Source organism: Lepidothrix coronata, unplaced genomic scaffold (genome assembly GCF_001604755.1).
Source record: "Lepidothrix coronata isolate B3197 unplaced genomic scaffold, Lepidothrix_coronata-1.0 Scaffold142, whole genome shotgun sequence".
Classification (NCBI taxonomy): Eukaryota; Metazoa; Chordata; class Aves; order Passeriformes; family Pipridae; genus Lepidothrix; species Lepidothrix coronata.
Window position 1 is genome coordinate 616,411 of NW_016690322.1, and position 12,131 is coordinate 628,541.

The 12,131-nt window shown below is 39.0% G+C and overlaps 1 protein-coding gene across 7 annotated transcripts in view; it reads right to left on the bottom strand.

Moving 5' to 3' along the window:
- The window catches only part of NAALADL2 (N-acetylated alpha-linked acidic dipeptidase-like 2), a 469,384-nt gene that overhangs the window by 333,284 nt on the left and 123,969 nt on the right, over positions 1–12,131 (bottom strand). Inside the window, exon 1 of one of the 7 annotated variants that reach the window (XM_017827780.1) lies at positions 4,089–4,289. The exons of 5 other annotated variants lie outside the window; for them this stretch is intronic. In XM_017827780.1, coding sequence (XP_017683269.1) covers positions 4,089–4,131 — 43 coding nt within the window. In that variant the 5' untranslated portion in view covers positions 4,132–4,289. Of the gene's footprint in view, positions 1–4,088; positions 4,290–12,131 lie in introns of those variants that run through there. One more of the 7 variants, XM_017827773.1, reaches the window with a different exon arrangement.

Genomic DNA, 12,131 nt, shown 5'->3' on the forward strand with positions numbered 1-12,131 from the left:
CAGTTTTCTCAGTTTCAATACACTTATATTAGTGAGGATATTTCTGTAGAACTGAAATCCCAAATCCTGATTCACGAGCACATAGAAACTGGGAAATGAAAGCTAAAAAAACTCTGGCATTCCTGTGATAAAAGAGTTAAAATCACCCAGAAAATGTTAGAATGACTTCAGCTGAAGTCAAAAGAGTGCTCTGTGCTATTCCAGCTGCTGATGGCTCTGCGGGACTATTTAAATCTTGTATTTTTCACAGCACCACGATAGTGATCAGAACATACTTCTCCAGCTCTCCAGATTCACCACTTTGAAATGAAAGTCAAAAATCTACAGGAGGCAGCAATAAAATGAATTATTTTAAATTACCCATTGTTACTGTACCTGGTTGGGGAATAGAGCCAAGCTGTGCAAGAAGCGCTGTCACAGGAAACCCTCGCTATTATCATTCAAAAAGAGACAAAAAGGGACCCAATGATGTTCTGTGAAAAACTGTCCAGAGAGCAAAGAGCCCCTCGACTCGCAGGACCAGGGTCAGGGAACGCCACGGGGGCAGGAAGCACTTTTACAATGGACCTTCAGAATTACCACTTTTTGTCATAGAACCCCACAGTTAATAACTGCAGCTGATTACAGCATTCATTAGCATTATTCAGAGCCCTGCTCAAAAACACAAACCTGAAAGAAAACTTCATATCACCGAGCGAGCTGGGCAGGGCTGGTGGCCAAAAAGCCCTCTATCAAGAAAAGGAAGTTTGACACTAAAATTTGCTTTCTGGGACATTCCCTTCTTAATTCTCACTGCCCCATGCAAGCATGCATTGTTCTTTATGTAGGCTCTTGATATTTTCCTATCACCTTTCTCAGCAAAAAGCAGTAGTTGCTTCTTTTAGACCTGGTCTGTAAATATTTCATGAGACTACACATATATTGATCTAAAAATCAACATCAGAACACAAGAACGAACCCTAAGGAACACACACTTCCAAGATGATCCAGAGCCCAGATTAATTACAGACGGAATCTGAACTTGTTGGAAACTATTTTAAGAAATAATACAGATATTTACATTACATATATATATAATGAAACCAGTTATAAAAATGCTTAAAATATGCTAATAAACATGAGGGATCTCTGAAAAAAACAAGTTTTTCAGGATGGTGTATTAATAATGCTCAAATGACTCCGCTTCTTCTTGCTCCCTTACTTGTGCCTCTTGAAAACCAAAGGAACAAGCTGCTTTAACTTGAACTTGTCACTTTACCTCCCTCCTCTGTGGGCCAGAGAGGCAAGCATGGATTGCACAGACTTAGCAAGTGAGCAAAGCAACTATGATCATCTAGCAACACAATACAGTGTAAAATCAATTACAACTCATGAACAATATAATAAAATTAAAATTTACAGTGATTGCATCTTGTGGGCTTATATTGTCACATTCTCCAGTAAACAGTACTTCATTCATGAGAAGACTGAAAACAACTCGTGTGAAGGAACAGATCTTGCTTCTAAAGGCAAAAACCCCAACAATGACAAAACAAACAAACAACAACAACAAAAACCATCTCCATAAAACCACAAGATATTCTCAGTTAGTTTCACTGCGTTTTTGAAGGGCTCTCAGTGTGCTCGCCTTAACGAGGAATCAATTTATGGCTGGCAGTCAAAGCCCTATTGTTCAGAGCTTTGCTCTTTTCAGTTGTCACACCCAGGCTGCGGCAGAAACCGAGCTCTGAACCATTTCCAGAAGTGGCAAAATAAACAACGGAAAGGAACCAAGAGTTAATTTATTCTCCGAGTTTACTGTACTTGGTGCAAAACAAAACTGCTCTGACGGCAGAGTGACCTTATATTTACTGATTGACCAGATGGCGAGAATTACTGACTTATGTAAGCCCCGAGCCTCCTTCCCCATCTGATGTGAAATCAAATAAAGGGCTCTGCCAGTCTTTAGTGCTCAGACCTAATCATCACAACACCATTATGCTGCGCCCTTAGAAGAAAATGCTGCAGGGAAAGGCAAGGAGTGAACAGGACTGAAAACCCTGGATCCTCAAAAAGGGGTTTTTTTCACAACAGAGCTGAAGCCATGGGTGTAGCACAGCAAGTAGGTTTGCGCACCTGCTGCCCTGGCTGTATCTCTTCTGCTAATGAATAAGTGAAGCCAGCCTCCAGGGCTGTCAATCTGGCACCTTTAGTAATTCATACAAGCTCAAAGTTCTCTAAAAATAAATAACATGAAAAGAAATGCAAGTTGTCTCACTAGCACTGGTTCTGATGGGTATCTTGAGTAATGTTAATTTTTCCATCATTCTTTGCTTAAAAAATACCAGTTGATTCACCAGTTATTTGGGACAATTTCAAAAACAAGCACACATGGAAATAACCCAGTACATCAGACTGATGGCAACTAAAAAACATTAAACTGAAGGTGTATGTGTGTGTTTGCATGTATGTACACACAGAACATTTTTATTTAAAAAACAGTGTTACTGTGCAGCTCTAATTCTTGTCCCATTTCCACTAATGCAAATCAAAAGGAAGTCCATTTGATTAAGTTCACTTACACTCATGGAGAAAAGGCACGACTTAAGCCAGAATCACAATCATAGTTCTCAAAAGACCTGTATAAAATATAATGTGCTTGAATATATTTTCCATCAGCTTCATTCATATGATTATATCAGCAGCAGTGAAATAGATCCTCACTTACAGCATGAAAGCTAAGACCTGAATTAGACTGGATAACTTTCTGAACAGCAAACCCTGTAACCTCAATCAAGTCCTGAATGAAGAAAGAGAAAGAAACAATGCCAATTCTTTCATTACCATGCCTGAAATGGTGTTTAGACCTGTACGCTACTGAATATTCCGGTTGCCTTTTTCAATATTAAAATCTAGATCAAAACTGAACTTGCCACTGTATGTTTTCTGGATAGTATCTACATAATTATTAACAGAGAGCAAAAAAAAGAAGTGGAATAGAAGTTCTTTGGAAATAAAGCCTGCCCTGGCACTAAAGAAGTTATTCCCAATTAATATAGGTCTGAGATACACATTTGAACCTGAGTACAACGTGCTTGCCTGAATATAAAGAATAACTGCAAGGGGACAACAGTAACACAGCTTGTGGTAGACCAGAAAGTTACTATTCCAGCTCTTGGAAAACCGTTTGCAAATTGTACAATAGTTTGAGGATTCCTGCAAAACACAAAATAAGGGATAAAGCATGAGAAAAAGGCCAGGAAGAAACTGGTAAAGTCAAGCAAAGGAAAAGCATGGGTTGAATGTCAGGGGGAAAACTCACTTAATGATAAAGTAAAATAATAGAATAATTCCTCAGGAAGATAATCTTTTCTAGGATGTTAAAACAGCCTGTTGAAAGAAAAAAAGGACTACTGGGAAAACATTCTTTCTCAAAGAAAAAAAATTGACACTAATGTTGCAAAAGAAGGACTAAACAAGATTTATAATGTGTTGTGTTCAGGCTTCTACTGAAAATTTAAAATACCTAGGACAGAATTCTCTGTTCTTACAGTTAGTCACACAAGTGCCTGTAAGGGCTACTTTGCATTCATGTGTTGATGTTACCTTAGCACAGCTCATAGAAGGAAACAAAACATAAAAGCAACAACCAGGAATAAGTCAAGAATGCTAAATGGAATGAAAATCCTTCATCTTCATGCATCTGCCATGCCCTGCTCACATGCAACAGGTGTGAAATTTGAGCAAAACAGTTGTGCAGAGCACTTCCTACCCAAAAAGACATTTGCAGGAGATTAAACAAAGCTACAGAACAGAAACCTCAACATCCACAGATCACCTTGAAGTTTAAAGCAACCTTTGTTGACAATAGAGTGCCAAAGGCTTCCAGACCTTCCCTTACCCTTCGAAATTCATGCCGTGGTTGTTTTGTTTTGTTTTGTTTTTTTTTTTAACAAGATATTGCAGAGATGAGTGATGTGGATTTCCTCCTTTCCCCAAAACACATGCAAAAACACGTCCCCTCGTGTGGATGTGCAGGAGTGGCTGCCACAGCCAACAGCGGAACGAGCTCGCACACGCAAAGACAAACGATGCCCCAAACCTCTTACCTTGCTGGGCTGGACCCGGTGCACTGGGCTCATTCTCTCCCATTTCCAGAAACTTATAAACTTCCCCGAAAGGAGCCGAGCTGTTTTCGCAAGTGGACTTGGTTTCTGTGCAAGTTTTGACCTCCTGACTTTCAGCTGTAGCGCGGTAACTGTATACCTGACTTTCTTCTGTGAATAATTAGTATCCTGCTTCCTGAGCTACCTGGGCTTGCCTGACCTGTTTCTCTATAAACTGACATCATATCCTTTGATCTCCTTTGATTAACATGTGCTTCGGGCAAGGCTGCTTTGTCTCCTCTTGGACTCTCCTGCTCCTTCGCTCCCCACCCTTTTCTTTCACTTTCACACAGACAGCAAGATAAAGCCTATCTCTGTTTCGTGGCAGGTGTTTTGGACAAAATGCCAAAGCCCCACAGAAAGTTTGCAACTGCTTTTAAAGAACCTCTGAATTTGCATTTCGTGGAAAACTAAATGATAACTATCAAGCCAGTCTCTGGGATGGGAACTTCACAGTTCTCCACAAAGACCTCTGCCCATGCAGTGCCCCTTGGCAAAATCTTTGCAAAGTACCCAAAATCTAAAAACCCAACCCACCCTTCCCCTGCCTTTCCCAAGGATTACCCTCAAGGAAAATGCTTTACTTGAACAGCACCAATTTTGAAATTGTTTTGCCTGCATTACAAAAAGGGCTTCTAAACAAAACAAAACTTTGTTTTGCTTCTCTTACCCTCCCTCTCCAGCACAAGAAGATTATCTTATCCAGCCACACTCCCAGTTGAGTTCCAAGAAAATATTTGCTCTTTTCTGCCACATAAATCAAATAACAGGTGTCTGATACATTTGTGATCAATTTGTTGAACAAGTACACCTGTCTCTCTGCCTTCAAAGTTAGTTTTATTTTAACATTTACATTTGCAACTGCCAGTGACAAAAATCAAAGAGAAGACACAGCACTATTTTAAAGGAACAAACAACTGCAACTTAAAAGAGGTAATTAGCTCTCACCACGTTAATCTCCATCTGGATTACACTCAAAAGGGTCTAATCAACAGTGTTAGAAATTGTTTTAATCCAGAAGCAATGAATTCTATTTTTAAAACTCAACTGTATTGTTTTCTTCTTCCTCCTCCCCCCCCCCTTTTTTTTTAAGTACAGAAACAGAAACACAGAGGACAAAAACATGGAAGGTAAGTTTTTCAAGATAATTCAGGCTAGGTAAAGTGTACCTTTAAAATAAAATTTCTGAAATGAACTATGCCATTTCAAACAAAAGTCTCATTTATTAATAAGAATATCCCCCCCCCAGACAGTAACACTCCTCACATAGGAAGAAGTATGCAGAAATACTTATGTCCTGAGTTTTGCTATAGAAGGTAAATCAGTCATACCCCAAGTCTGAACCATCTGAACAGTGAATTTCAAGAAAACTTCTCACTTGATTCACGGAAATGAAGGGGTTTACAAAATGATCATGCTTTATTCTTGCCTGATTGTTGAATTATTCGGGTTAAATTGACTGTTCCACAGTCAGAAAAAGCTCTTAACCAAGAAAGAAAGTAGAAAAATGAACTAAGGTTTGAAATTAGGCCTTTTATTATTTTATTCCTCTTAGTTTAGCTAAACTGCTGCTACATTTCCCCCCATAATCCTCAATCTCAGCTCATGAGCCAAAATTTGCAGTCAGTGATTCCCACAATTCACCAGACCCATCCATCCTGGAATACCAATTTACTGTCAATGAACTGGAGCTGCCCCTGGCCAGCTCAGAGCCAGTGCAAGAGGAGAGATTCCAGCAGACACCTGGGGAATCTCCCCAGCTGCTTCTGCGACTTCCAGTTCCGACGCTGAACATCATCTTGAATTAATTTACTGAGTTTTCACTTGAAAGTACCGGTGAAATATTTGACTGAGACATTCGTTTAGTGGGTGGAGGTTCTTTTCAGCTCAGTTCTAATGCAGCTTCCCCTACTTAAGGACAGAGACTAAAAGAAGTTATTTTTGTGTGCAGAGAAATGCATAAATAAGAACTTTGCTGGCTTTGTGATTACTTCAAGAGTGACAAACCAAAGCTCTCTTTCCTGAAAGCATCCAGTTAATGGGACAAGCATACAAGAGCAGATATTAAGCCTTAATTAAAGGGTCTGACTGTATCTATTCCTGCTTTTCAACCAGGTCCCTAATAAGAAAAGAGACCTGTGTGATCTTCTTGAAGCTCAAAGCTGATGAAATGCAGCTCAGACTGGAGAAGGAAAAATATTTGGTCACTGATCTTTCCTTATCTCAGCTCTCAAAGCCACAACAGGAATTGGACCATTCACTACTAATTTGATTTGGGAACAACATTTAGGTTGCCCTATCCCACCTGGGGACAGTGGAAGAGCATATACAGAAGCTCTTCCTTAACCATCAAACCTGGGGAAGTCAAAGATTTAGTACTGAGTTTCTACATTCAAACTGACTTGAGTTGGTCTATTTTTAAAAAACATGATTAAGAAAAAAAAGTTTATTTATCAATGAAGTTTTGCAGCACAAATCAAAATATATTTGATAATTACCTGATGAGAAAGAAACAAACACAAGCTAACCATCTCTTGAAAGAGAAATTCTTAAATGCCCTACATTATTTTAGTTATAATAATGCATGGGAGAAATCATAATGGTTAATTTTTACCCTCAAAACTGTATTCTCTGAGATGCCCAACTCAGCCCTGCCCCTTCCCTCCAAAAAGAGAGCTAATTCCAAAGAAGACAGAAGTCTAAGGCAACGAAAATAACTGTTCTCCTTAGCTACTGAGAACCAGCACTTTCCTTCAGGAGTAAGAGTCTGATTTTAGGCTTTTAGCACCTACAGAAGAATTTTGTAGTTTAAGTTCTAGCATTTTCTCACATCACCTTCTGTTAACTCTTAAATATTTTTAACAATTCAAGAGATGAGAGTGATAGTACTGAAAATACTCCCTCCTTTGAAATGAAGCCTAAAAGTGGAAATAGCACAAAAAGGACAAGAACTCAAGATTTTTCACACTCCCTCTTCCAACAATGACTGATGGTGAGAAATGGCTTTCTTGCTTTTATGTTCTCCTAAAACTGTTTGTTCTGCTCAGTTGTGTGCAATGATTTAAATGGAGTGCTTTCCAAAGGAGGAATCCTTAATCATCCATTAACTCTCTCCAGAAGGACCCAAGTGTGAAAATGCAGAGGCTTTGTTCTGCTCGCAGAAAAAACGAAGAAAGTGATTCTGTATATTCACTGTACAGCAAATACAACATTTCTTGAGTGGAAAGAGTGCATTTGACAGTCAATGAACAGAAACATAATTTGATAAACACAGTGATCAGGGCTAAAAAAGGGAAGTTAATTATTATGTTGTGCATGAACTAATCCCAAACAAATCATTGCTTCATACTGCTGACATCATGGATGTCATCATCATCAGCCTGAGCTCCATGTCATTGGAAACAGAGCACTCTCCACCAATAGTGGTAAGACTTGGCAGAGAATATGAATTTTGCCATGAGTTTCCAACGGTAGCTCTGGAAAGCCAGAGAGAGGCCTTCACAACTGAGGGCCTTCAGCAAAGCACCTTGAAGTGCTGGCCAAGTTGCTTTCATGCCTCTCATTTCTACTCAAAAATACAGTTATTTTATAGAACTAATGCAAACAAAGTAATGTCACTGCCAGCTACCACTGTGGCTGTCAGGCTGTCATTCTTTACTGGTAATATGTTTCAAACTCCCAGGTATTACTCTACACACTCTACACAAAGGGAGAACTACATGTTTTGGCATTTGCTTCTTTTTTTTCTTTTTCCTAAAGAATATAATTGCAACGTTTCAAAAATGTGAATAAGGAGGTATACTTATTACATGTGAAATTGCACAGATAACGTAAATCATATCTAGAACTGAAATGTAAGAACTGGGAATATGCAGATTTCTTTTACACAACTGCTAGGATGACTCTGTGATCCAGGCTCTGTGAACACTTGCTCATTGTTAACCAAGAGTTTTAAAGTGTATCAGAGGAAAAAGCCAGCCCATAAACTTTCTTGTACTGACTGCCTGTCTGGCATCACAGGCTGACAGTTTTCACAAGAAAACAAAAACAAATATTCCACCTTAAACAATGGCAGGAATGCTGGGAGAAAAGGGACAGTGCCAGTCCTGTCTGCCTTACTGAACCAGACAGGCGCAGATTCTGATGTTCATACTTTTATATTGTTGGTGCTCAGGTTTTCTTGTTGTTAGTGGTGGTTATTTGTTTGTTTTTTTAAGAGCAACACAGATATTTTATTTCTCCCATGGAAAATGGTACAGCAGAAGGCACAGCCTTATTTGGTTACCTTCCAAATTACAAGTAGTTGTTCGGCCTACAACCTCAAATAAAACAGGAGAAGGGAAGGAAAAATATTTTATTCCACAATTAAAATGAATTAAATACAAAAGCAAGGATAACCAGTCTCAAAACCACAATGAAATAGGTTTTCAGTGTCTGTGCAAATGATGTGCTAAAAAAACCAGTGACTGAGTGCCAGCAATAGAGACCTTGCACAGACAGTGCTGAGCAGTCAGCAAAGCCCAAGAAGATTTTACTCCATCATGGATGAGATATTCATCCCACATTCCTCTGGCTCATCTGAGTTTTATTTCCAGGTCTTGTTGTGCTAAGTAGTTTTTCACCAGTTACAAGGATGTTGTGGTATAAAACTTCATACAGATGCAAACATCACCCCTTAGGAGCTTAGTGGGAAACAAAGTGTGTTCGTTCCCAATTATTTCTAAGCAGTCATCACAGCTCACTACTGAAGAGACCAGAAAAGGTTCCAAAACACCACTCTGACCTGCAACTTATGGATGTGGACCAAACAGAACTAAGATTTAGGTCTTCCAGACCCAACAGAAAGTATTTTTCCCCTTGGCCACTTTGTTGGAGGATGACTGCACAGAGGAGCAAAACTATTTTTTTCCAAAAGCACATCCAGCAGAATGACTGACATGTAGTTCAAGCTCTCCCTAATCCCTTGCTGAGTGAGAAAATCACATGCCAAGGGAATTTATTAGTATGCAGAAGAAAGCAGGATTTATTAATTGTTGTTGTTTTGTTAATAACACATACATTATTTTCACAATACCTGGTTTATGGGTAATTGTTCTGTCTCTCTGAGACCCGTCTGTCCAACATGATTGACAAATATAACACAATTTGTGACCTGTTTTACCTTTATGACCATAAGAAAACTCAACATCTCTCCTTCACTTTGAAAGTCCTGATTTAGGAGGCTGAAACAAGACCACTTTGACAGCTTGCCCCACAGAGGTATTTTTCCCTCCACAGAAAACAGGTGCTTTGTCAAAATGTCATTTCTGAAGTTCCTCTAAATACCATTTTCTAATCAGTTGCTGCTCCTCAGCTTTCACTCCCAGAGATTTAGCAACCAAACCTCAAAAACAAAGTTAGCAAGCAAAATCAGCAATGGCCTCCTGATTTGCTTCCAGTGTTTTTAGACTTCCTATTTAATGAAAAGATAGACAAGTCTGTAGAAAATAAGTAACAACTCAAGCTGACTTCAGCACCCGAAGAATGAGTGCAAAAACCAAAGCTACAGACATATTGCTATGAAGTTGGTTTGTAGAAGATAGAAAAAAGAATTAATTTCTCCTTTTTTCCTTCTAATTTGGTCTTTTGGGTATTAAACTAAATTATATTATGCAAACAAGTAAAAAGGTGTGATGCATAGAAGATGATACTTTATAATCTGGGCCTGGCAAAGCAGTGTATACAGAACCTAGTAACAAGAGTAATCGTTTCATTGCCTTTTGACCTGTTTGACTATTTATAAAAGCAGTGGAATTCAATGAGTGCTTTTTAAAGATGCTGTTTGTTTGACTGAAAAATCTCTGCATGATTTATTTCTACCACCCCTACTTTTGATGAATCTTGTAGTTATAACTGAAAGCAAAGGAAAAACCGTATGACAATAGTAAGCAGATTAAAAAAAGGAGAGTGAAAGAGTGAGGGAATGAAAAATGTTTGTCGGGAAGAGAGTTAATGCTATACATACTAACTAAGACTAAACTCCATCGTGCACAACTAAGAAGTAAATCTTACTATTCTAAGGCCACATAAGAAAGCACAGAGCCAAAAAATCTGATTCAGGAAATTTAAAAACTGATCAGCTTTAAAAAAAAAGTCACCATTTTATCCTTACTCTTCTCTTTTAGAGGAACCACCAAACACCAAAATGGGTGACCTCCTGTTTGGATTTTGGCAAGATGAACACACATCTCTAGATACATCTAGCACAGCTGGGAAGGGTTGTGGTTTAAGTAGGTCAGCATGCATTCCAGGATCATATGTAAGCTTTCATAACATATTTACTGTATAAAATATAGTGATTTTATGGAGATGGATTTTCAAGCCACTGAAGACTTGAATGCTGAAGTATCTTCTACCCCAACTGTACCAGTTTGGAGTTGGCGTCCTGCCAAGTCTCCGAAACTCGACAACAGGGTCCCCTTCCCAGAGAGGGAAGGAAAAAAAACGACAAAAAGACTAGACTGAAACCATCACACCAACAAATATAGAAGAGCCAGGAAGAATCTTATGTGTGAATCTTCAATCATTAAAGACTGTAACAACAGAAGAGCTGTAAAATATATATATGTATATATAAAGATATATATGTATATATATGTTAGAGAGAAGCAATAACTGTGCTAACAAATTACCTCACTTTGTGGGACTGCCACATACAGCAAGACAATCATTTCATGCAGTGCCATGAGTTGAAATCCATACATCCCATCAAATGCTACGAGCTGGCAAATAACTCCCTCCTGAATCAAGCAAAGCAACAAAACTGCTTTGTCACATCATCAACCAGGCTGAACAGAGAGTCTCTGCATAGGAAGCCTGACAAATGCTTTTGATACATACACACCTATGGACAAATGAGGGGGCATATTGACAAGAAAAGCCTATAACTTGATATTCCCACACCCATTAGTTACTTTTATAGCCAGTAAACTTGCTGCCTCCTTGTGCCAGGTGTAGTTGTCTTCTGAAGCCACAATAAACCATTCAGTTCACTAATCCCACAGTTTCACAGCAGAAAGGTACCCCTATTTCCTATCACATCCCAGTTTTCCGCTAGTTACAAAATGTTAATCAGCTCAGGAAGGAGCACAGCACATGGGAACAAGACAGTTTTCTTTGCTGCTGACAGGCTGTGAGGTGAGCTCAGCCCCTCTGACCCCGTGGTGCCCACGTACACAGCCAGCCCCAAGCTCAGCACACCCACAATTTGCCATCCCCTCCTCTCCAGTGAGACCCTTTCACATCACATCTGCTTACAACCCTCTGCAGATAAAGCACATCTCATTAGTCTGTAGTAAAGCACATTTCATTAGTTTTTAACGACAACTCTGCAAAATCAGGTGGGTGGATGATGCAGCACTGGGACTGCACAAACCGAGGCCAAGGTTCTGGCCCCTCACATCTTCTCTGACAGCAGGGCACAACCATCACATCTGAGTTGTGCTTCACACTGAATAAGTTCTTTTTTTTTTCCAAGCTAGTTCTTAGTTCAATTATTTACTGTAAGTGACTCCCTACATAAAAGCTTTTTAGCATGGAATAACACTCTTCATTGTTGTTTCCATCTCTGAATCAGCTATGCAGCACTCCTAAAAAACAGAAGGAGCTCTATTTTTCCAGAGAGAGTAAAGGCAGCAAAATCTTATTCTTCCCAACTGAGATGAAAAAAAAAGGAAAAAAGACAAATTATTTTTAGATTAGCACTGTTTTACATTTCTCCCCAACTCTGCAATAAAGTTTTATTTTTCCCAATTACAGTTACAGTGGTGTACTCCTGCAAAAGACAGCTGTTGGCTTGGTATTCACTTGTATGCAGTTATTGCACTGATTAATATATTTTCACTTTTTTTTAAATACAGTAGAAACATAGGAAACGAGATCTAAAATGCATCACTCACCTGTGACCCTTTTCCCCTGCTTACACACCATGTACTTGTTTCATGTGCT